The sequence below is a fragment of the Dromiciops gliroides genome, chromosome 2 (assembly GCF_019393635.1).
Source record: "Dromiciops gliroides isolate mDroGli1 chromosome 2, mDroGli1.pri, whole genome shotgun sequence".
Lineage (NCBI taxonomy): Eukaryota > Metazoa > Chordata > Mammalia > Microbiotheria > Microbiotheriidae > Dromiciops > Dromiciops gliroides.
This window is the reverse complement of record NC_057862.1, coordinates 374,922,105-374,947,307: the sequence shown is the minus strand read 5'-3', so window position 1 is coordinate 374,947,307 and position 25,203 is coordinate 374,922,105. Positions and strand designations below refer to the sequence as shown.

Here is a 25,203-nt window from a genome sequence, read left to right as displayed (position 1 = left end):
GGTAGCTGCTAAATCAGTGATCATCCCTGCTCTACTCCTGGGGTCCAAAGACTCATGCTTTCAATATATAGCCTATGACCATTCTTCACCCCTTAGTGTAAAGCCCTAGGTCAAGGTACCCTCCTCATTCTGCCCTAGATCTGTGCCCTAAAACTAAGTGGTGAGGGGCAGCTAGGTGGCGCAATGGATAGAGCACTGGCCCTGGAGTCAGGAGTACCTGAGTTAAAATTCGGCCTCAGACACTTAACACTTACTAGCTGTGTGACCCTGGGCAAGTCACTTAACCCCAATTGCCTCACTAAAAACAAACAAACAAACAAACAAAAACTAAGTGGTAAACAAACAGACCTGCTGAATGACAACTGGTCCAGCACCCTGCATTGGTTTGGGGAGCCCTTGGTGCCACTTCCTGCCACAGTATATGACCCAGTCCTCTTTCAGTCTCTGGGCACTGGAATGCTCCACAGAGTTTCACTCCTGGCCAGACCTCAATCCCGGTGTTCACAGACCTTTCTTTCTGTCTCCTTATGCCAACCTTGGCTGTTTTTTTTTCCCTTGAATTTCCCTATCAGGATTTAATCTGTTCCATTTTCTAAATCTTTGTGGAGAGGTTGTGTTGGGGGAGTTTGGCTGAACTTCCTATGACTCTGCCATCTTGGCTACACCTTTTCTACAACTTGGCTCAATTTTGATGAGACATTTTATTTCCTGAAGGTCCTGACCTCTCACAAGCCTCTGGAGCATCAATTAAAGTTTAATTTTCTGGTAGTTTTCTGATCTGATTTCTAGCATTGCAACCCAGGGGCTAAGGAAGGACACTGTGTTCTCTTCTACAGACTTCAGTAATAACAGCTCACATTCCTGTGATGCTTTGCCGTTTTTTTGCAAAGAGTTTTCATTACAGTACCACTGGAAGATGAATAATAAAAGTGTTATCTCCATCTTACAGATGGGGAAGTTGGTTTAGAGAAAGGAAATGATGATTTACATGGCTTTAAAATGGTCAATCTAGGAATAAAACCCAGATCTCCTGACTCCCAGTCCAGTGCTCTTTCTACTGCACTGTGATGTTTACCATATCCTAAGATAATTCTCCACTCTAGAAAATGTGACAAAATCACACTAGTTTTCTAGGTCCTTAGAGCAGAGCAGGATGTTCTTCCAGGCAGGCAAATCCAAAATGGTTAAATTGTCTGCCTCTATTATTTGCACAGTGCATTTTCCAATACAGCTTGATGTTTGTGGAGAGCACTGGATGCGGTCAGGATAATGAGTTCAAAGCCTACTTCTGAAGCTTGCTTCCTGTTTTCTCATCTGTAAAACAGATTAGATAGCGACTGAGATCCCTCTAGGTCTGAGTGAAGGCTGTGTTCCCATCCCAGCTCTGATGGTTACTACCTGTTTGTGATTAGGTCATTGAAGTCATTTCATTTCTCTGGGCCTCAGTTTTCTTATCAGTAAAACGAGGGGAGTTGGACTAGATGAACTTTAAAGTCCTTCGCAGCTCTGTCTGTTGTTCCTCTATAATTCTAGCAGCAAGAAGGAGGCACACTAAGTAACTCTCATTAATTCTGCACCACCACCGCTATGCCACCTTTCCCCAGGGCTTTCACACCAAATATAGATCAAACAAAGGCTCTTCCCCAGAGGGGAGAACTAAGACTGATGTGTAAAAGTTATGGGAGTCAGACATCGCTATAAGAAGGAATTTCTAACAAGTTGTCTCACGAGGGAATGTGTGGTAGTAGTCACCTCTCTGTTACTGCAGGGTCTTCAAGGAGAAGCTGGATAACAGCTTCTGGGAAATGGAGAAAAGTCTCCTATTCAGGCATGAAATGGACTAGAGCCTTTCCAAATATCTCATTCTATAATTCAAGATCTATGCTGGGGGCGTGAGGGGGGCGGGGAATGGGGGTGGCGCAGTGGATAAAGCACTGGCCCTGGATTCAGGAGGACCTAAGTTCAAATGTGACCGTAGACACTTGACACTTACTAGCTGTGTGACCCTGGGCAAGTCACTTAACCCTCATTGCCCTGCAAATAAATAGATAGATAGATGGTTGGATGGATGGATGGATGAATAAATAAATAAATAAATGAAAATAAAGATCTATGCAGGGAGTTTTGAAGTCCCTGGCAATTCACATGCCCAATTTTCCCTATCACCTTTGACTAGGGGTGTGCTAACATCAGTTTGACCTGCCTTATGAAGGCCAATTGTTAAATTCTCAACATGAGCATCTACACGTGAGAAATCAGCAAAATCAGGGCTAAAAACACTATAAACCAGGGCAAGCTAGGTGGCGCAGTGGATAAAACACTGGACTTGGATTCAGGAGGACCTGAGTTCAAATCCAGCCTCAGACACTTGGCACCTACTAGCTGTGTGACCCTGGGCAAGTCACTTAACCCTCTTTGCCCTGCAATTGATAGATAGATAGATAGATGATAGAAAGAAATTAAAAAATAAAAATGCTATAAATCAGGACTTGGTTTACTGTTTTGTTGATTGTCCAGAGTTAAGAAAGTGATAGAGAAAATGTTAATAATGTGAATTAAAAGTATGTTCTGTGTACATTTTCCCCGGAAATGTTAAACAATTACCAACACACTGCTGCTTTCACCCCAATATTTTCACAGAACTATAGGACATCAGAACTACAAGTGACCATAGCTAACCCCCTTAATTTTGCAGAGAAGAAAACAAGCCAAGAGCAGAAGTGACTTGCTCAGGTCACCCAGTGAGTTGGTGGCAGAGCTGAAGGTGTTGCTACATCTCCTGGTATCAATGAGAGAAGCTTGGTTTTTTCCTACCTATTTGCTTTCCTTCTGTCATTCTTCCTCCATTATTCCCATGCTCTTCAGTTCACTGTTATTATCAAACTAGGCCCTCCTTTCCTGATGGGTTTCCCTTTTCAGGGCTATAAGCATTTTTTAGAAAGGGAGATAAGACAAAGCAATGCTTCAACTAAAGGAAGGAAAAGACAAGGGAGCAATTTCAAGTATCCTGCCTGTGAGACAGATGGGGCTTAACTGGAAGGAGGAGGTGAGCAGGGCTTGATTTATGGATGAACCTGTTCTGAGCTCTTGTCAGGTTTCTATGGCCTCCAAAACAGAACACTAAATCCTCTATTTTTTCTCTACTCTAGCCATAATAATTGGGAGGTAAGACTGAGACAAGGTCTTCCATCGAGGAAGGCCCTGACAATCTGGGCCCATCTCTCACAGTCCAGAAAGAGGCCAAAATCCCAAAGCTTTGTGCTGACCTCTCCCACCACTCCTAACCTGTGTAATGTTGTAGCTGTCTGATGAAAGAGTGACTCCCTCCTCAGCTCACTTCTTCCAACAAACAGGAAAAAAGGAAAAATGTTTGGGAAAGCACCATGGAGTCCAGATAGGTACAATGGGAAAGAAGTGGCAGAATTTGCCTGACATGCCCTGCACCCACCGAAACACATATCTCTGACTCAGTCACCACATCCCACATTAGTTCTTCAGTCCTTTTGGTTATACCTTGCCCTCTTCCAGCAATTCTTTTAAGATGCAAATCTCACTGGGAAGAAGAAGAAAAATGTATTTCCTCCATGATATCTAAAGCAGGCAGGTCAAGAGGAAAGAAAAGGAAGGGTCAACCTGAGGACACCATGATTCAGAAAGGTTAAATACAACATAGGTATTAAGTCACCATGCAAAGATCTGAACTGAGGTCCACTGACTCATAATCCAGGTCACTTTCCACTGCCCCATACATTCTTTCTCAATTAATACAGTTGGTTTCATCATTTATCCAAAAGCACAAAGAAATACCTGTAATGTCTATAACACATCATTGTCCAATGAGAGCCAGAACCTGGGAACATGTGCTTGAGGCTCCATGTAGATGACTAGTGAGCCTGCTTCTGGAAGGTCACGATGATGTGCAGGCACAAATATTCTCTGATTGTTTCCTGCCTGCTCACTGCACAGTGAATAAAAGACTTTCTGATTGGCTGCTGATCTAAAACAGAGAGTACAAGAAAGTATGCCTTCCCTTTCCTCTGGTCACAAGTTAATAAGGACAACTCTTTGTGCTCCAAAGGACTAGATAGGAGATGCCCTTCAATTTCCTAAGCAAGCCTGTGTCTAGGATGAGACCAGCTCCTGTTTGTGTTTACTCTGATGCACAGTTTTGTGAGATCTCAAAAAGTTGTGAAAGTGGGGCAGCTAGGTAGCACAGTGGATAAAGCATTGGCCTTGGATTCAGGAGGACCTGAGTTCAAATCGAGCCTCAGACACTTAACACTTGCTAGCTGTGTGACCCTGGGCAAGTCACTTAACCCTCATTGCCCCACAAAAAAACAAACAAACAAACCACAAACAAACAAAAAAGTCAAGAAAGTGTAGTCTGTGCAAGAATTTGCCAGCAGCCAAGCCCAGGGAGGAGAAACCATCAGCACCCAGGTCAGTAGTGGATTAAAGGAAGCAGTTCTAGAAGCAAGGGAGCAATTCATTCCATTGGTTTTCTCATATTTGGAAGGGAATTGGTGGGAGGAAGAATTTGTTACAACCACATTAAGCCTGAACCCACTGTCCTCAAAGACTGATGTGGTAGAGGACGGAATATGTCCTTGATTCTGGGGAAATGTTTTATTTATTTAGGTCTTTGCTCTATCTTTTCAGCAAATATCCTTCTATAAAAGCTAATTGATGTTAGTTGTTTAATTGATATTAAAGAGATATTGGGGCAGCTAAGTGGTTCAGTGGATAAAGCACCAGCCCTGGATTCAGGAGAACCTGAGTCAGACACTTGACACGTACTAGCTGTGTGACCCTGGGCAAGGCACTTAACCCTCATTGCCCAGCAAAAATAATAATAATGATATTAAAGATAAATTAACTGATAATTGATACTAAGAAATCACACCGGAATAAGGACTCAAGGTGATGTCATTAGAAAGACATCCCCAGCCCTTCAATGGTACCCCTGGAACCCTGAGGGAAAACAGTAGCCTTGCTCTGGGGACTCAACCAGCCAATAAAGGAGCTGGGGTTGGTAAAAGGACTCCCAGAGTTTATTCTCAAAACATATCATTTTGTCCAATAGTGCATATGATGAACACAAGCAAAATGAATGCAATGAAAATTTGAAAATAATTAAAATGTATGTGCCAGTTTATGTTGCAGAGAATGAAAAAGTAAAATAAAGTTATGAAGAATTTGATAAGATCCTTCAAAGTAAGTCTATATATGTATATACATACACATATTTACATATACATACACACACATATATAGATATTGGTTAGCTTCAATGAAAAGTGAGCTGGAAGGAATTAGTAAAAGCTCTATTGGACAATATAATTCAGGATTAAGAACTGAAAGAGGTCAAAGGCTTATAGACTACTCATAAAATTCATGTTTCCTTCAAGAAGACAACCAAAAAATGTTGAAGTGCTAAACATACCAAGCACTGAACTATAACACCAAAAAATGAAATGGACTTTCTTTTCTTTTCTTTTTTTGTGGGGCAATGAGAGTTAAGTGAATTGCCCAGGGTCACACAGCTAGTGTCAAGTATCTGAGGCTGGATTTGAACTCAGGTCCTCCTGAATCCAGGGCCAGTGCCTTATTCACTGCACCACCTAGCTGCCCCCTGGACTTTATTTTCACAAAAAAATTGGTGACTGCCAGCAGAGTCATTTCTGAATCAGCTTTCTGTGTAAAATCAGACCAAAGATCAAGACTGACACCCATTTAAAAGAAAGGATATTCAAAAACAAGAAGAAAAAGAAAAGAAATTATAAAAATAAGAAGATGCTGCAGACACCTCCATAAAGCTCCAACCCGATCTATTCAGAGGAAGTTTTGACTCCAAAAGATGGTCCTTCTTTTAATATCACCATTTCTTACACAAGCTTAACTAGTATAAAAGAAATCACTACAACAATTATGTGAAAAATAGTCCAGAAACTACTTCAGCTAACAAAATAATTGATCTCTTCCCAAGTGGAAAAATATGGCAGCCAAAGGCAATACCAATTTAGAATACAAATACATTGGTAAAATGTCATAGAGGAGGATTGTGAGAGATTATGAGCAGTATCATCTCAGAAACCAACTAAAGGTAGTAGAGTTTCAGAACATTGACTGCAGAAAATGAATCTACAGAAAGCTTGACAGGAGACCCAGCTAGGCCATATTATCCCAATAGGATTTATAGATAAAACTGGGAGAAGGGCATCACACAGAAGGAAAATGCAACATATTTGTTAATATTTATATAATGGGGCAACTAGGTGGCGCAGTGGATAGAGTACCAGCCCTGGATTCAGGAGTACCTGAGTTCAAATCTGGCCTCAGACATTTAACACTTACTAGCTGTGTGACTCTGGGCAAGTCACTTAACCCCAATTGCCTCCCTTAAAAAAAAATTTATATAATGACCTATTTCTTCATTGATGACAGTGGAGCTACCATATTTCAACTCTGATACTCAGTATCCTATATGAGGAAGTAGAAATGGCCATTCAAAAAGATGAAATCAAGAAAAGCAATTGGAGCAGACCTAATACACACAAAAGAAATCTGTTGTGAAGGTGATGCAATTTTGTGGTGGCTGTTCTTTTCATTTACATTGTTGTCATTATGTATATTGTTTACTTGGTTCTCTAATTATCTATTTGACCACTCCTCAGTCTCTCTTTTTTTTTTTTAGTGAGGCAATTGGGGTTAAGTGACTTGCCCAGGGTCACACAGCTAGTAAGTGTTAAGTGTCTGAGGCCATATTTGAACTCAGGTACTCCTGAATCCAGGGCCCGTGCTCTATCCACTGTGCCACCTAGCCGCCCTATGAAGGTGATGCAATTTTGAAAGTTCAAATGAATCAATTTTCAAGGTACTTGAAAAAAGGGATGAGTAATTTAATGAATGGGAAAAAATGATAGGCAGAATCATTGCCCCCCTCCTCACCAATAAAAGATGATTAAAGATATCAGCAAGTGCCCCATACTTTATTTTCACATCTTTATATAACAAAAATATAGGGTCTGGGGTCTGACTACCCACTCACTATTCACACTTAATTTATAGCCTGCCCTGATTCTCTCATTTACTTAAATCCTCCTAAGTTCTTTAGTAAACTATGGGTATATTCTGATAATTTATTTCTCATTAATAAACTTCAAATCTCTTTCTCCTCAGTTAATTAAATAAATAATAATTATTTGGCAAACTGGAGAAATGACCTATCTCAACAGTTATTACTTTTATCTGTAATTAACAAAATATTAAAATCAATAAACATATATAATTTATTACCAAACGAAAATAATCACAAAGCAGCAATAACTGTTTACTATACTTTGGGTATATTTTGAGATGACTGAGTCATCTCAAGCCCTCAGTGCAATAGTGGATGACTCCTCTGCTCTTATCTGGAAACTCAGGCTCTCAACATTCATTTCATTTTATATACTGATTAAAGTCTCTTAAGAATGTTCCTCATATTTCATCTCAAGATAGTAGTTAAAATGATCTATGGCAAATTGGAAGGAGTCCTGCTGAAAAAATGCTATCTACCTCCAGATCAAAAACTGATGAATGGGGCAGCTAGGTGGCGCAGTGGATAGAGCACCAGCTCTGGATTTAGGAGTACCTGAGTTCAAATACGGCCTCAGACACTTAACACTTACTAGCTGTGTGACCCTGGGCAAGTCACTTAACCCCAATTGCCTCATTAAAAAAAAAAAAACAACTGATGAACTCTGAGTACAAATTGAAGCATATTTTTTTCTCTTTATTTTTCTTGCTTTTTTTGACAACAAGGTTAATGTGGAAATGTATTTTGCATGACTTCATATAATGGTTATCATATTTCTCATCTTCTCAATGGATAGGGGAGAGGGAAGAGGGAGGGAGAGAAATTGGAACTGAAAATTTTAGAAAAGGAAAAAAAAGAGTTAAGTTATCTCTCCAGAAAAGAGCTGGAGTAGTCAGAAACAATCTTTCCAAAATATATTCCACTTGCCAGCTCCTCACAGACTCTTCATATAATTTCTTTACAAGACCACAGACAAAACATATCCAATAAGGGAAATGTTTCTCCTAACCTTCCTTTATCTCTTCTACAAATTCCTCTTAGTTCACAGACAAAATAAGCACTTTCTCGCTAACTCCACAGAGAGAAGCATTTAATAGTCAGACATTTCTCAAGTGGCCTCTAAACTGCCAGCCCAAACTGCTTTTCCCCATGCTGTATTTGCTTTTTCTTTGCTCTTAAAGAGACAGTCACCATCTCTATAGTGTCTTTAAGGGATGCATTCAAAACGGAGAGCTTTCTCATCTCTATAGAAGATGAGATTGAGCTACACATGTATGGATGAAAATATGAGAAGGAAATGACTAGGCTTTTTTGCACAAGGTTTTCTACTGCAGACTGCATCTTTTCATAATCACATGAATGTATCCAGAGTACAAGAACCTGATGTGTTTATTGTTTGTTGATTACCAAAAGATTATTTGATGCAATGATCAGTCTCGTCCTCCCCACCCGCCCCCACCCAGAACACATAATGAAAGACAATTCCCTTCTCTTGGTAGACCAGTGGAGCAGAAGGAACTTCAGTTTAAGATGATAATGTGAAGGATTATGGAAGATTTCAGATCTCCCACATACAGAGCTCTGCTCTTCCATTAGACTGTGTGCTAGCTACTCAAGGGTAGGAACTATCCTTTGTTTTTCTTTGTATCCCCAGTTATTGGCACATAGTATAATAGTAACTTAATAAATGTTTATTGAATGACTGACTCAACCCCGTTAAATATCTGAAATACATCCCAGACAGAGCAATGAAAAAGAAAACTGGAAATCAGAAATAAACTCCTCCATCCAGTCCAGAACTTTACCAAAAAAAAAAAAGATGGCCAGAAGTCAGTGGAAGTTAGGAAAGGGGTCACATCAGGGAAGCCAACACAAGCCCCAGTTAATGGGCCTGTAGCCAGCAGAAACTCTGAACAAGAACACTCCAGGGGGAGATCATAAGCCACCAAAAGCTCTGCTAATCAGGCCTGAAGCCAGATACCAGCCCTGACTTGTCAGAACAGAAGTGGAGAACACTGAGCAGGGAGCCAGGGCTGGACTGTCTACTCCTTAGAGCACTGGGAGTCACAACTGGAGCAGAGCCTTTCAGGAAGTCTGAGACCAGCTTATCTCTCCAACATTTGATTCAGGCCTATCAGACAAGAAAGGGAACCAACTTCTAAATGGGAACTGTGAAAGGAGAAGAAGACAGAGATGACCAAGAACAGCACTCACAGTGGATCACTAAGAGATTGTGACAGAAACCAGGGATGGGCTTAGTACCACCTACCCCATCTTGCATGAAAGTAGTAGCAATAGTCAGAATACACAGAGGAGCAGACCAAACAAAGCCTACTCCAAAAGTCCAGGAGTGCCAGAAGGGGCAAAGCTGGGCCCCGGCACAAAATTCCAAACCAAAAAGCAAAGCTTAGAATATGAGTAAACAAAAGATGCCAGTCACAACATGAAGAAGAGTGCAGGGGCTATGGAATACTGCACATTCTGTCATATGTGGTTGCTGTGGCAGTCTTTTTTTAAAATAACATTTTTTTAATCAGCCAAGATCTGCCTTCTCACTCTGCCACCCCAACTCTACTCCTACCCCATTGAGAACACAAATACAAAACCCCATTACAAACATGTATAATCAAAACAAATGGCCACATTGATAGTTGTTCAAAAAATTGTCTCATTTTGCACCCCAAGCCCTTCACTTTTCTATCAGGAGGTAGGTAGTATGTGTCATCACTAGTCTCCTGGAAGCCTAGTTGGTTATTATGTTGATAAGAGTTCAGCACAATAGCATTCCATTACATTTATATTCCATAACTTGTTCATTCATTCCCCAGTTTATGGGCAACCCCTCAGATTCACATTCTTTGCCATCTCAAAAAGATCTATAAATATTTTGGGGTATCTTTAGAGTTTGTTTTGCTTAGGATTAATCCCTCCCTTAGTCTACCCTCTCTCTAATTCCCCTCCCTCCTTCTTCTTCCCCTTCCTTCCTATTTTCCTCCTTAGTGAAATATATTTCTGTGCCCAATTGTAAGTGTGTGTATATTCTTTCTTCTTTTAACCAGTTCAGATAAGAGTGAGATTCAAGTGTCAACCACTCTACCCCACCTCCTCCTATAATTCGCATAGATGTCTGTTTTTGTACCACTATTATGTGAGATAATTTCCCCTAATCTTCCTTTCCCTTCCTTCCAATGTATTCTTCTTCTCTTCTCTTTTTATTCTTTTCTTAAGATCATTAAGACATGTCACAAAACCACTCCCAGGCTTTGTCTAATTGGACTTCATCTACTGGATTGTCACTGATGATTATAGGATTCAAGGGAAACACATGTCTCCTCCCCATATTTGAATGCAAGTAGTTTATCCTTGTTTAATTCTTTATCCTTGTTCATTCATGTTTACTTTTTTGTGTTTCTCTTTATTCCTGTGTTTGAACTTTAAAGTTTCTCTACAACTCTGGTCTTTTCATCAGAAATGCTTGAAGGTCCTCTATTTCATTATGCATCCATCTCCCCCCTGAGTATAAGTAGCTTTATACTCAGTTTTGCTGGGTAAGTTATAATTGGCTGTAATTCTTTGCCTTCTGGAATATTGTATTACAAGCTCTCTGCTCCTTTATGGTGGCAGCTGCTAAATCATATGTGATTCTGACTGTGGCTCCTCAATACTTGAATTCTTTCTTTCTGATTGCTTTCAGTACTCTTTCCTTAACCTAGAAGCTCTGTATTTAGACCATGATGTTCCCAGGAGTTTTTAATCTGGGGTTTTCTTTTAGGAAGTAACTGGTAGATTCTTCTATTTCCACTTTGGCCTCTGGTTATAAGAGCTCTGGGCATTTTCTTTTAAGATTTCTTGAAATAATATATCTGGGTTCTCTTTTTGTCATCATGTTCAGATAATGTGATGATTTTTTAAAAAATAATTTTGGGACAGAACCAAGATGGTAGAGGCAGCATCTTGGCTGAATTCTCTCAACATTCCCATCTAAATGACTACTAAAGTAACATTCAAATTGAATTTTGGATAAGCAGAGCAAGCAAAGGGTCAAGATGAGACATTTTTTCAGTCCAAGACAACTTAAAACCTCTGTAGGAGAGGTCTGTGACGCCAGAGTGATTGCCAGTCTGGAGTGTGCCAGTTGTGAGCTGCAGAGGCAGCTGTAATAGCAGCAGAGGCAGCTTTGGAAGCTCTCCATCCAGAAACAGTAAGGAATTGGCAACTGGTCAAAAAGAGATTACAAGTGACCCTGAGCTGACACTGAGCACAGGACCCTACTGTATTGCCCATATGCAGTGCTGGGTCCCAGTTCCAGGGGAGAGGGGAGCACTAGTGCTCAAGATAAGCACTAGCACTTCCAGCTAAAAGGGAGCAGGGGCCCTTACTGGATAAAAACCAGAATGCAGATCAGATCAGCCACCGCAACTTTCCCTTGGGAGCACCAAAAACTTGCAGACCCCCAGAACTAGCCCTGAAAACAGCAGCACAAAAAAGCCTGAAGCTTGGGGTCTTGCCTTCCCACCACACAGTAAACAGAGCCCAATTTTATTTTTTAAATAAATTTTTATTAATATTTTGGGTTTCTTAACATCACCAAAATTTCTCCCAGTATCCCCTTCCCCCTTCACAGAGAGCCATTCTCTATAACAAATATTTTTAAATTTTAATATTTTATTTTTCCCAATTACATGTAAAAACAATTTTAACATTTTTTTCAAATCTTGAGTTCCAAATTCTCTATCCCCATCCCACATTGAGAAGGCAAGTAATTTTACATAGCTTATACATGTGTAGTCATGAAAAACACATTTCCATGTAAGTCATGCTGTGAGAGAAAACATGGACAAAAAAAAAAACAAACAAGAAAAATAAAGTAAAGAAAAAGTAATTTTAATTTGCATTTAGGCTCTACCAGTTCTTTTTCTGGAGATGGACAGCACCTTTCATCATAAGTCTTTCAAAAATGTCTTGGATTATTACATTGCTGAGTTATTCATAGTAGAACATCATACTCCATTGCTGTTACTGTGGACAGTGTTCTCCTGGTTCTGCTCATTTCACTTTGCATCAGTTTACGTAAGTCTTTCCATATTTTTCTGAAAGTATCCTGCTCATCATTTATTATAGTACAACAGCACAATCATATACAGTTTGTTCAGCCATTCCCCAATTGATGGATATCTCCTCAATTTCCAATGCTTTGCTACAATTAAAAGAGCTGCTATAAATATTTTTGTGCAAATAGGTCCTTTTTCTTTTTGTTTTTTATTTGTTCGGGATACAGACTACTAGTGGTATTGCTTAGTCAAAGGGTATGCATGATTTTATAGCCCTCTGGGCATAGTTCTGAATTGCTCTTCAGAATGGTTGAATCAGTATACAGTTTAATAAACAGTGTATTAGTGATTTAATTTTCCCACATCTCCAACATTTGTCATTTTCTTTTTCTGGCAGATTAGCCAATCTGATAGGTTTATGGTGATAGCTCAGAGTTGTTTTAATGTGCATTTCTCTAATCAATGGTGACTTAGAGTATTTTTTTCATATGACTATTGATAGCTTTGATTATTTTGTCGGAAAACTGCCTCTTCATATCCTTTGACCATTGTCAGTTGAGAAATAGCAAAGCCCACTTTCAACATAAAGTTCAAGGTCAAAGAAAAATGGACAAACAACAAAAAAGAACCTGACCTTAAAAAGCTACTACTGTGGCAGGGAAGACAAAGATACAAACTCAGAAGAAGACAACAATGTTTTAAAAAAATAAGTTGTTATTGATATCTTCTGTTTCTTACATCATCATAGTTTTCCTAAATCTCTCTTTCTTTTCTCCACCCAGAGAATCATCCTATATAACAACCAGTATTTTTAAAGAGGAAAAAATTAGCACAACTGATCAATCTATAGAAAAAGTCCAAAGACTTGTGCAATATGTAGCACCTAGACACTTCCTACATCCACAGAGGGGTGGCTTGAGATATCTTTTCACATATTTTAATTTATTCTTGCTTGATTTTTATGATTTGTTACATTTATTTTTGTTTTTGGTTTATAGTTTTTCCATTTCCATTGTTGTAGTTATAACATATAGGGGTGGGGTTTTTGTGGTTCTGCTTATTTCATCATGTATCATTTTATATAGATCTTTCCATGATTCTCTGTATTCATTACACACATCATTTCTTATAGCACAATAATCTTCCATTACATTCATGTACCACAATTTGTCTGACCATTCCTCAATTGATGGGCATCTACTTTGTTTCTAATTCTGTGCTATCATAAAAAGTGCTACTATAAATATTTTGGTATATATTAGAATTTTATTCTTATTGATGACTTCCTTGGGATATAAGTGCAGTAATGAGATCCCTTATTCAAAAGGTATAGTCCAATAATAAAAAAAAAACAATTTAAGGTATAGTCCAATGATTCTTGAATTTTTTCTCCTCAATCTGTTTTCCAAGTTGGTTGATTCTGCTATTTTTTCAGTCTTTTGATTTTGTTTTAGTATTTCTTGTTGCTTCATGAAGTTATTGGCTTCTATTTGGTCCATTCTAATTTTCAGGAAGTTTATTGCTTGTGCAAGGGTCTCATACATCTTGTGCCAAACTGTTAGTTCCTTTTCTAATTCTTTTCCCATTGCTTTCATTTTTTTTCTAATTTTTCCCTCAAGAGCTCTCATTACATTTATAAGATCATGCTTAAACTCTTTTTTAAAAAAAAACAAACTCTTGCTTCTTCTTTTCCAGGAATTCTAGTTGAGTGTTGTGCCTAAGCTGTGTTTTTCTCTGAGGCATTGATTGTAGATGTTTTGGAGTCACTCTTTTTTTGTGTTTGTGTCTTAAACATCCCTGCCACCATAATGTCAATTGCTCGTTATGGCAGTGTTCTTTTTTTGTTTATCCATTCTTTCAGTCTGCTTCTGGATTTGGACTTGCTACAAGGGCTAAGCTCTGCCACCCTTCTGGAGAGAAGATCTAGGCCAGTCCTATTGCTACTTTTTTTTTGGGGGGGGGCATTGAGCATTTTGTTATTCCAGGATTGCATGGACAAGCTGGGGACCTGCAAGCTTTCAGTGCTTCCTAAGTGGTCTATTCCAGGGCAAAGTCTGGTTGTTGCCCTACTGGTTTGGGCTTTGCAAGTTCCTGACCTAGATTTGGATCTGAGCTAGAGTAGACTGCTCCTGTACTGCAGCTAGCTGGAAAGTTCTGTTGTCCAGGTCTGTTTTGTGTGTGTGTGTGTGTGTGTGTGTGTGTGTGTGTGTGTGTGTGTGTGTGTGTGTGTTTTAATTTTGCTGTGAGATACCTTAAATTTTAGTGGCAGAATTGTAGGATCACTTTTAGTCTGATTCATGCTCTCATAGTTCCTCTGCAGACTGGGCTAGATGCTAGAAATAAGACTCTACTCTGTGCCCGGGTCCTGAGCCACACTGCTGCTGCTGCTGTTGGCATCTGAACTTTCTCTTTTTTCAGTACATTGTCCAGGGCCTCCCTTCCTGGAATCTTGTTCAGTTGTTTCAGTAGTATCCAACTCTTTGTGACCTCATTTGGAGTTTTCTTGGCTAAAATAACAGAGTGGTTTGCTATTTCCTTCTACAGATCACTTTACATTTTAGGAAACTGAGGGAACCAGGTTGAAGTGATTTGCTCAGAATCACACAGATAATTTAAGTGTCTGAGGCTGCATTTGAACTCAGGTCTTCATGACTTTATGTCACTGCACCACCTAGCTATCTCTCCCCTTTCTGGAATACCACCTAAAATGCACTTATCCTTCTGATTCACCTGTGGGGGGGGAAAGCAGAACCAGGAATGAATTCTAGGGCCTTCATTTAAGAAAGAGGTTCATCACGGTCTTTTCCCCATTTCCCACCAGCTATACTGCTTTTGTGGGGTCATCACCAGTTGTCTTGACTTTTGCCTTGCCACTGGACTCTGTTGACTCTGGAGGAGAGAGTAAGGCCGATGACTGAACAAGCTCTGCCTCATTTAAATCCAATTCACTTGCAATTCACTGGTCCTCTTCAAGAACAAAGGAGGAACAACAATCTGTGAGTAGTAGTTGCCCTCCCCCTCTTCCTCCTCCCGCTTCTTCTCCCTTCATCACGTACGGTCCCTCTGTCCGTATGGGGAGTCAAATCCTTACATGTAAATGCCTTGTTCAGGGGAATATAATTTTGGTTGCTTATATTTTATAAGATATCTTGGGATTTCAGGCTAGAATTTTTTAAATTTCCAATTTATTTTATTTTTCAAAAAGCTAGGACAATTAACTCTTTGTCTTGCATAGTTTTCATTGGTGATTTCTTGAAATATAGCTCAGAAATTTAAGGTACAGTTTTCAAGTATTCTCTCCAACAAAGTGTCTTTCATGGAGCCAGCCCTGGTAGCAAGCATCTGGATGTTTGATGATACTGCTTCTTGGCATATGGAATAAAAGGGTCTGCTCTCCACTTCAGAACATGTACAGGATGGGGGCAGCTAGGTGACACAGTGGATAAAGTACCGGCCCTGGATTCAAGAGGACCTGAGTTCAAATCCGGCCTCAGACACTTGACACTTACTAGCTGTGTGACCCTGGGCAAGTCACTTAACCCTCATTGCCCCGCCCCGCTCAAAGATAATTAAAAAAAAAAAAGAACATGTACAGGTATTCTATAATTGTTTTCAGTACACTTACTGTGTCTTTTTTATTGGCTGTTGAACCAAAACTGGATGTATATGAAAAAACAACCATGTGTTCAACATGATCTCTGTCTCCTACTTGAATCTGAGTGAGGCAAGGACACTGCTGTAACCTTCTGGTGGGAAGAGGGGGAGTAGCAGTGGTTTACCAGCTGTCTGCCTTTCTTCCCATCTGGGGATGACACATGGCCATGAACATGGCTTCTCTTTCTTTCCTGCTCTTAGACTAAAGAGTATTAGAGAGGCAGCTAGGTGGCGCAGTGGATAGAGCACTGGCCCTGGAGTCAGGAGTACCTGAGTTCAAATCTGGCCTCAGACACTTAACACTTATTAGCTGTGTGACCCTGGGCAAGTCACTTAACCCCAATTGCCTCACTTAAAAAAAAAAAAAAAGAGTATTAGAGATGGAATGGATGAAGATGGGACCTTGTGAGTTTTGAAAGGCTAGGAAGGCCAACAGAGGTCCCCATGCCTAGAACACCTCTCCTCATCTCTTTCTGGTTTTCTTGGCTTCAGTTTAAAGTCCCTCCAACTGCAAGAAGCCTTTCCCAGTCTTCCTTCATTTTAGTGCTTTCCCTCTAAGTCTACTCTCAGTTTTCTTATCTGTATCTTGTTTGTACATCACTGTTTGTATGTTGCCTCTCCCATTAGACTGTGAGGTCCTTAAATGTAGGGACTGGTTTTTGCCTTTCTTTGTATCCCCATTGCTTAGCACAATGACTGGCACAGGGCAGAAATTTAATAAATGCTACTTGACTGACTGACCTACTAATGTTTGGAAGAGAGACATGTTTACCTAATGACTTATACTTAGGGGCCCCTAGTCCCTGGACTGACCTTGTGGATGGCTCCAGAGGGAGTGCATAAGACATCTGCCAAAGGAAGCCTAACTATGGTCTCAGCTCAGAAAAGCACTGATAGAAACAAACAATAGTTTGGAACTCATATTCATTGTCAAAATCATCGACAAGGCAATAGAATTCTGCTGAGAATTGGGGTGCAGGAAACAGAGAAGATAAGGGACTAATGGAAAGCCATTTGATAGTGAGTAGTAGAAAAACTGAGCAACTTGAAAGTCTCCAAGATAGTCTGGGAGAATGGTTAGAGTCCTACAAAGATAGCATATCACAACTACCTACTGGACAAGCCATAGTAAGTGGAAAAGGAGCAATGGAGAGCCAGCTAATCAGATTCTTAGGTAAAGAACCTGCTTACCAGGTGCAACAAGATTATCAGAGCTAGATCATGACTCAGAAGACAGTGAACTCAGATAAAAAAGAAACTGAGTTTTGGTAGTGTGAAATAGTAGGAAAAAACATTGGATTTTAAGTCAGAACACCTGAGTTCAAATCTCAATTCTTGAACAAGTCATTTTACCTCTGGCCTTCAGTTTTTTCACCTATAAAATGAGAAGATTGACTTAGATGCGCTCCATAGAGCTCTAGATCTACTATTCCATGATCCTTTGGCCTAACAGAGAGTCAGGGAAGTCAAGCAAGTATGCCAATGGGGGACACTTGTTTAGACTGGAAGAGGGCTAAACCTAGGGGCACTCCCTCTGGAGCCTAATACTCCAACTGTGAAGACGCCTGGGAACAGAGGGTAACCACCTATTGAGCTTGAAGGCAATGAGAATCTGCCTAGGTCATCCATCCACAAGGTCAGTCCAGGGACCAGGGGCCCCTAAGTCTATGAATGCTGATAGCCAGCCAAGATCATCCATGAACCCAAGAGGTACCTCTAAAAATATGGGGTTTATATAATGCAAGGAAAAGATATCTAAGGAACTGTCTCAAGAAAGAGGTGGGTTCCCTTAAAGACCTAAGGTCTTTAATCTAAAGCTTGTTCATTTGTTTGATATATTTGGGAAGAGGTTCTGTTTTTTCAGAAATGGTTTGACATGGATAGCTGATGAAGTCCCTTCTTCTTCTTCTTCTTCTTCTTCTTCTTCGCAGGGCAATGAGGGTTAAGTGACTTGCCCAGGGTAACACAGCTAGTAAGTGTCAAGTGTCTGAGGTCAGATTTGAACTCAGGTCCTTCTGAATCCAGGGCCAGCGCTCTATCCACTGTGCCACCTAGCTGCCCCTTTAATCATTTTATTAATAAAGTCTGGTTAGCAGTAAAATGAGGTCTATGGTGTCTCTCTCAGATGCCTAATGGTGGTGGAGTCACATTATAGGCCCTTCAAAGAGGAGGTGTTCTGAGTGATGCCTAATCACTTCTGATTTGGAGTTAGGGAGGCAGCTAGGTGGTACAGTGGATAGAGCGCTACAGGCCTGGATTCAAGAAGACCCGAGTTCAAAACCCAGCCTCAGACACTTGAAACTAGCTGTGTGACCCTGGGCAAGTCAGCTAACCCCAATTGCCTCACCAAAAAAAAAAAAAAAAAAAGAATAGAGCTTAATTTGGAGGTAGGTTGTTTTAAAATGAAGGACTCATATCAGACCACCCCCCAACCTAGGGCTAATTATTCATCTTCACCCTGGACCAAATTGTTATTGCCCTGACAAGAATTTAGAAGGGCCATTCTTATCTTATGAAGATTCCTAAAAATTTATAGCTGTGATCAGGGCCACAAAGAGTTGACTTTATCTTATAGGTTTATAGCCCTGACCAGGATGAAGGAGAGTTGACTTCATTTTATCAAGGACTTTGGAATGAGTGGAAGTCAGTATTATACCTCTAAGATATTAATTACAAAAATTATTTCTCACATCACCAAATACAGCCCTTTCATTTTTACAGATAAGGCAAGCAAAATCCAAAGAAATTGAATAATTTGCCCAGGGTAGTACAGAAATAAGTTTCTGAGGTGGGATTTGAACTCAGTTCTTCCTAATTCCCAATGCTTTATTTATCAACTACAGAGGTCAGCCCAATACCTAAACTCTTCCCCACTCCAGTTATCAGTGTCTGTCACATTTAGCAACTGATCCCATAGAGAAATACGCCCCCCCCAAACATTACCTGATAAGGAATAACTAGCTGTGTGATCTTCAGTAAGTTATTTACCTCTCTGGGACTCAGTTTCCTTCTCTGGAAGAGTGTTGCATTGAATGGCCTCTAAAGTTCTTTCCTACTCTAACATTGTTTGATTTAGGTGAGCAGAATCTAAGGTATCTTTTAGCTCTGACATTCTATGGTTGTTTCTGAGATTCCCTCATCATTGCCCTTTTATGTTTCTGTGGCTCTGCCACTGTCCAGAGGAATCTGCAAAAAGACCATTTATACCAGAGATTCTTAACCTGGGATCCATGAAATTATTTTAGGGGGTCCATAAAATAGGATGGAAAAAATTCACATCTTTATTTCAATATAGTTTCCTATGAAATCCTATGCATTTTATTTTTGACATTTAAAAACATTATTCAGAGGGGTCCATAGGCTTCACCAGACTGCCAAAGGGGTCCAAGACACAACAAAGATTAAGAGCCCCTGTTCTTCTGAGGTCATATTGAAGTATCATTTTCTCACTTTCCTTATTTTTCTTACTTTTTTGTGACATGGCTAATAGGTAAATGTATTTTTCATGATTACACATGTATAATTTATATCATATTGCTTGCCTTCTAAGTAGGTTGGGGAGAAAATTTGGAACTCAAAATTTTTTAAAAGAATGTTAAAAATAAATTAATACATTTTTTTAAAAGTACAAACTTGGACGCCAATTGACCAAGACATATTTGGAAAAAAAAGCCCCTGTTCTAAAGCCAAAGAAATAAAGCTTTAGTGGTGGAAATCAAGGAACTATAACAGTAATATAGGTAGTCTTTGGGACAAAGGGGTGCTTTACTCCAAAAGGTGGCAATTATAGAGTGGAAATAACACCAAAATCAAAAGACTAAGGCTTGAGTCCAAGCTCTTTAACTTAGTGTAAGAACTTAGGCAAATCCTTTTATTAGCTTCAAATTCTTCATCTGTAAATTGGGCATAATAATAAACCTTTATAGACCACAAGAGCAGGGAGGGACCTTAGAAATCATCTACTTCAGTGAAGAAACTAAAGTCTAGAGAAGAAAGTGATTTGCCTGCAGTCACAAAGCCTAGAAGGGGCAGGTGGGGTCTGAACCCAGATCTCTTTAGGTCCAGTGTTTCTTCTACTACCATGCTGCCTCCTTCCCTATCTCTCATTGAGTTATGAAAAGCAAATAAAATAATGGATGCAAAATACTTTGAAAACTCCACCAAGTAGCCTGATATAGCAGGGGCTCCTCATTGTCCCTCTTCCTCAAGAAAGATACAATTAAAGAGAATAAATCAGTGAGTCTATGGGTGAAGGCAGGAACATGTAAGCAAGTATACACCCTCCCCCCTTCCTATTATTTTGTCTTCCCAATGTGGCATTCCATCCTATCATCACCATGCTAACAATGGGGAAGGACACCTTATTGGCTGCTTGATTCTTGTCATTTGTTGCTTTCTGTGGCTGCCATGGCCCCTACAGCCAAAGTTAGGTTAAATGAAGGATGAACTAGGAAAAATCCTGGAGAGATGAGGTAGTGGAGATAGCATTGATGTAGCCAGGCTGATGTAGCCATGAAGGATTGTTTGTTATAGAAAAGCCCAGATTAGCAGATACTTTGAAACCCCTGCTGCTGGTGAGATAGGGCCAGGAAATAAATCCTAACTTCCCAGTATCAACTCATGCCACCCTTTTCTCCAATCATGAAAAATAGATCATGGAGGGGTCCAAGTCTGCAAATGCCTTCCTCTATTCCTTAAAGCAACTGGGGGAAAGTAGGAGTGGCAGTAGGAAGTGATTAGTCTTAGCAGTCCATGGTGTGGCTATTAACAAACTTAAGCTGTATTATACAGCAATAATCATCAAAACAATCTGGTACCAGCTACAACATAGAGTGGTGGATTAGTGAAATAGATAAGGTACACAATAAATTGTAGTTAAATGGCCATTGTAATTTAGTGTTTGATAAACCTAAAGATGCAAGCTTTTGGGACAAGGACTTACTACTTGACAAAAATTGCTGGAAAAATGGGAAAACAGGATGGCAGAAACTAAGTGCTGATTGACATCTCATACCATATACAAAGATAAGGTCAAAATGGGTACATGATTTAGACATAAAGGGTGATACCATAAGCAAATTAGAGGAGCATAGAATAGTTTACCTGTCAGATCTATGGATAAGGGAAGAATTTAGGACCAAACAAGATATAGATAGCATTATGGAATATAAAATGGATAATTCTGATTATATAAAATTTAAAAGGTTTTGCACAAATAAAATCAATGTAACCAAAATTAGAAAGAAAGAAGAAAACTGGGGGGGGGGGGGATTTTTACAGCAAGTATATCTAATAAAGGCCTCATTTCTCAAATATATAAAAAACAGAGTCAAATTTATAAGAATACAAGTCTTCCCAGTTGACAGGTAGCCAAAGAATTATAAAACAGGTAGTTTTAAGATGAAGAACTCAAAGCCATGTTTTTAAAATGCTCTAAATCACTATTGATTAGAGAAATGCACATTAAAACAACTCCAGGGGCAGCTAGGTGACACGGTAGATAAAGCACCAGTCCTAGATTCAGGAAGACCTGAGTTCAAATCTGGCCTCAGACACTTGACACTAGCTGTGTGACCCTGGGCAAGTAAGTCACTTAACCCCCATTGCCCGGCCCCAAAACAAAACAACTCTAAGGTACCACCTTACATCTATCAGATTGACTAATATGACAGAAAAGGAAAATAATCAATGTTGGAGGGAATGGGGAAACTAGGACACTTGGTGGAATTGTGAACTGATACAACCACTCTGGAGAACAATTTGGAATGATGCCCAGGGCTATAAAACTGTGCATACCCTTTAATCCAGCAATATTACTAGTAGGTCTGTATCCCAAAAAGATAAGAAAAATGGGGGGGAGAGAAGGGCGTCTTTGTACAAAAATATTTATAGCAGCTCTTTTTTAAAATTAAGGGGATGTCCATCAATTAGAAAATGACTAAACAAGTTGTGGTATATGATTGTAATGGAATATTATTGTGCCATAAGAAATAATGAGCAGGATGAAAAAAACTGGACTTACATGATGCAGAGTGAAGTATGCAGAACCAGGAAAACATTGGATATAGTACCAACAATATTGTACATTGAATAACTGTGAATGACTTAGCTATTCTCAGAAATACAATGATCCAAGACAATCCCAAAGGACTCACGATGAAAAATGCTATCCTCCTCCAGAGAAAGAACTAGAGTCTGAAAATAGTTTAAAGCACATTATTTTTTCACTTTCTTTCCTTTTTTATCGAGTTTTTTCCACAAAATGACTAATATGGAAATATGTTTTACATGATTGCAAATGTATAACCTATGTCAGATTGCTCCCCTTCTAAGAAAGAGGAAAGGGGAGGGAAGGAAGAATAGAATTTGAAACTCAAAACTTTCCATCTAAATGTTAGAAGTTGGTTTTATATGTAACTGGGGGAAAGGAAAAGATTTTTTTTTAAGTTAATTATTAAGGTGATAGGAAGTTTTTCTCTGGGTTTGCAGAAAGGAAGGCTAACATTACTTATGCAGTAACTCAAGGCTCACCAGTACATACTCTGACTACATTCACTGTCACATGAGTATAGTAGAAAGGTTTTGGGATTTGAGAGGCAAAAGACCTGTGTTCAAATCCAGACTCTGCCACTTACTAGCTGTATGACCTAAGACAATCATTTTACCTCTCTGGTCTTCTTTTGCCTTATGTTTAAAGGAACATAATCTTTGTACTTCCTATTTCATAAGGCTATCCTAAGGAAATCACTTTGAAAACGCTTCCCTCTCCCCTAACCCCCAGGGAATACATTTTACTGTACTTATCTACCTTTAAAGCTCTATAACCCAAGGTGAACCCAAACACTAGCTATTTCCAGAGGTTGGGACATCTGACCTATCAGGTTCCAAAGAGTAGGGCCCACTGTCCTCTACCAGAAATTTGCTGAGGCCTTATCACCCTTTTCAAAAAGCTCACTTAACCTTCTAGTGTTGAGACACCAGTGGTCCCAATCTTGACTCTTATTGCAACTAAACAGCCCCAGCTTCAGTAGAGCATTGAAAGAAATCTGAACATTATAGGAAATGTTCCACACCCATGGCTCTCCTAGCTCAACAAAGGAAGGAGGAAGCAGGGAAGGTGTCTTTTTCCTATCCCTTCTTTGGGCCATGCTTAATTCTTGTCATTCCCTCACAACATTCACTTTTGAACATTTTGGTGGTTGAAGTTCTTTTCCATCTATATTGTTTAGTCATTTGTATGTATTGTTTTCTTGGTTCTGCTTACTTTATTCTGTTCATGTAAGTCTGAGCTTCTCCATATTCATCACAGTAATAGTTTCTTAGTATTACTTAGCACAGTAATATTGTATTACATTCATGGTATGTAACATTTTGAAAATTGAAGTGCCTTTCCTCCTGTTTTCTCAGACACAAGAATCAGGCCCTTGAACCACTCAGAAGGCCTGAGAGAAGTCCTAGGGAAGGGGTTAAGCAGCAGTATAGCAGCTAACATTTCTATAGAGCTTACTATGTATCAGGAATTGTGCAAAGTCCTTTACAATTGTTATCTCATTTGATTCTTGCAAAAAGATGAGGAAACTGAAGCAAAACAGAGGTTAAATTGATTTGTCTGGGATCGACAAGCTAATAACTGTCTGAGGTTGGTTTGAACTCTGAGCTTCCTGACTCCAGGCCTAAGCTCTGTTTCAAGTCCTAGGCCTTGGAAGTGACTCCATGTTTGCCCTGAGTTGTTCTCGTTTGGCCTTCCTTCTCAAAGAAGACCATGATATTAGGAAACGATAACCATGACTTGCAGTGGATTGGATTTAAGTGAGAGAGAGGGCTGTACAAAGTCAGCAGCCTCAGTCTCTTCTCCTGAACCATCTGGATCCAGTGACAAGGATGGCTGGAGATGGCCCCGATGCAGTGGGGAGGCCTTAGACTTTTCAAGCTAAGGGTTTACCTAAGATACATTCAGAGTCTCCGAAGCTTCTTTGAACTTGGTCTCTGAAGTCTTTGAACTTGGATGGGGGTGGGGGGAGGTGGGGGATGTTTCTAAACTCCTGAACAAGTCCTAAAGCCCCTGGGATTCAGCCAGATTGGAGCTGATGATGGGGCTCATCAATGATCCGGAGAAAGCGGCCGCACAACCCTTACTAGGGCAGTGTCATCCCCAGTGGCCATTGCACCCAGGGTAAATCCTGTCCCTCTCTGGTCATCCCTTGTTGCAGGATGGGAAGCCAGTTAGGAAAAATTCCTGGAGAGATTTGCCCAAGTGATCCAGTGTGCCCCCTCTAAAGTTTTATGTATCATCATGCTCTTCCCTTCAGTTCTCACCACCCCTCCTCCGCCCGCAGCCCAGCATGTCCGTTCCTCTCTGCCCTTCTCTTTCTTCTTCCACTCCTCACCCCTCTCCCCTTCTGGTTCCCCCCCTCCCCCATACATACATACACACACATACACACATACACACACAATACACACACACCACACACACACACACACACACACCACACCCAACTTCTCTTTCCCTGTACGGTCCCTTCTCCCATCCCCCTTACCCTCTGCCCACCTCCACTGTCCCTTCCTCACTCGACTGTTACCGCCACCTCCATGTCTTTGGAAACCGCCAGGCAAGGCCTCAAGCCAAGCCAGCTCTATCTGGTAGATGACAGACGCTCCCTCGCCCCCCACCCCGCCCTACTGGCTCCGGCCCCGCCCGGTCCCCGGGGACGCCCGGGCAGCTGCTCCGAGGTGGTGACTAGAGTAACCCGAGGCGGAAACTGAAACTGGGGGAGGAAGGGCGACGGCCGTGGGACTGGGCTGGGGTAGGGGGAGGTGGGAGAGTGACGGCCCCTCCCAGCTCGGGCTCCTCCTTGGGCCCTGAGTCGGGAAATCTCAGTTTATCTTTGCGCTCCGCCTCCGCAGGCATTGTCACGCCGCGGCATCCCGCTGCCCCCGGAGCCCAGCTACTACTCGCTGCTCCTCTCCGCGCTCCTTCTCCGCTCCCTCGCTGCTCCTACTCCTGCCTGCCCGGCCCGCCCAGCCTCTCTCTCCTTTTATTTTGCCGCCACCTCCTCCGGGAAGTCCTCCCTAGCGGGGAGGCAAGCATGCAGAGCGCCTGCCAGACGGATGCGGCCCCTGGGGGGTCGGACTCTGGGGGCCGCAAGCTGGAGGGCCAGGTAAGACTGGGAGACCGAGACGTCCAACCCTCCTGGGCTTCCGCCCTTCTTCCCTCGCTACCCTGGCAGCTCAGCCTTGACAAGGAACTGCAGAGCGAGTCTTTCCCCTCTCTTCCCGCCCCATTGTGGTTGGAGGTGGGGGGACTGGCGAAGCGGGGAGATCTGGGGCACAGAGTACCCAGAGCAAGGCTGGGCAATGTCTTCTTTGAACTTACACCCTATCCCCAGGGGGCTTCCGAGGGGAGACGCGAGGTATCGC

General features: G+C 40.9%; 1 protein-coding gene across 1 annotated transcript in view; it reads left to right on the top strand.

Annotated features, from left to right (window-relative positions):
* The first annotated feature begins 24,613 nt into the window (after positions 1–24,613).
* Positions 24,614–25,203, top strand: part of LOC122739307 (sodium-dependent lysophosphatidylcholine symporter 1-like) — a 45,558-nt gene continuing 44,968 nt past the window's right edge. Inside the window, exon 1 of the mRNA XM_043981101.1 lies at positions 24,614–24,944. Within this exon, the coding sequence (XP_043837036.1) occupies positions 24,873–24,944 (72 nt within the window). The 5' untranslated portion in view covers positions 24,614–24,872. The remainder of the gene's footprint in view (positions 24,945–25,203) is intronic.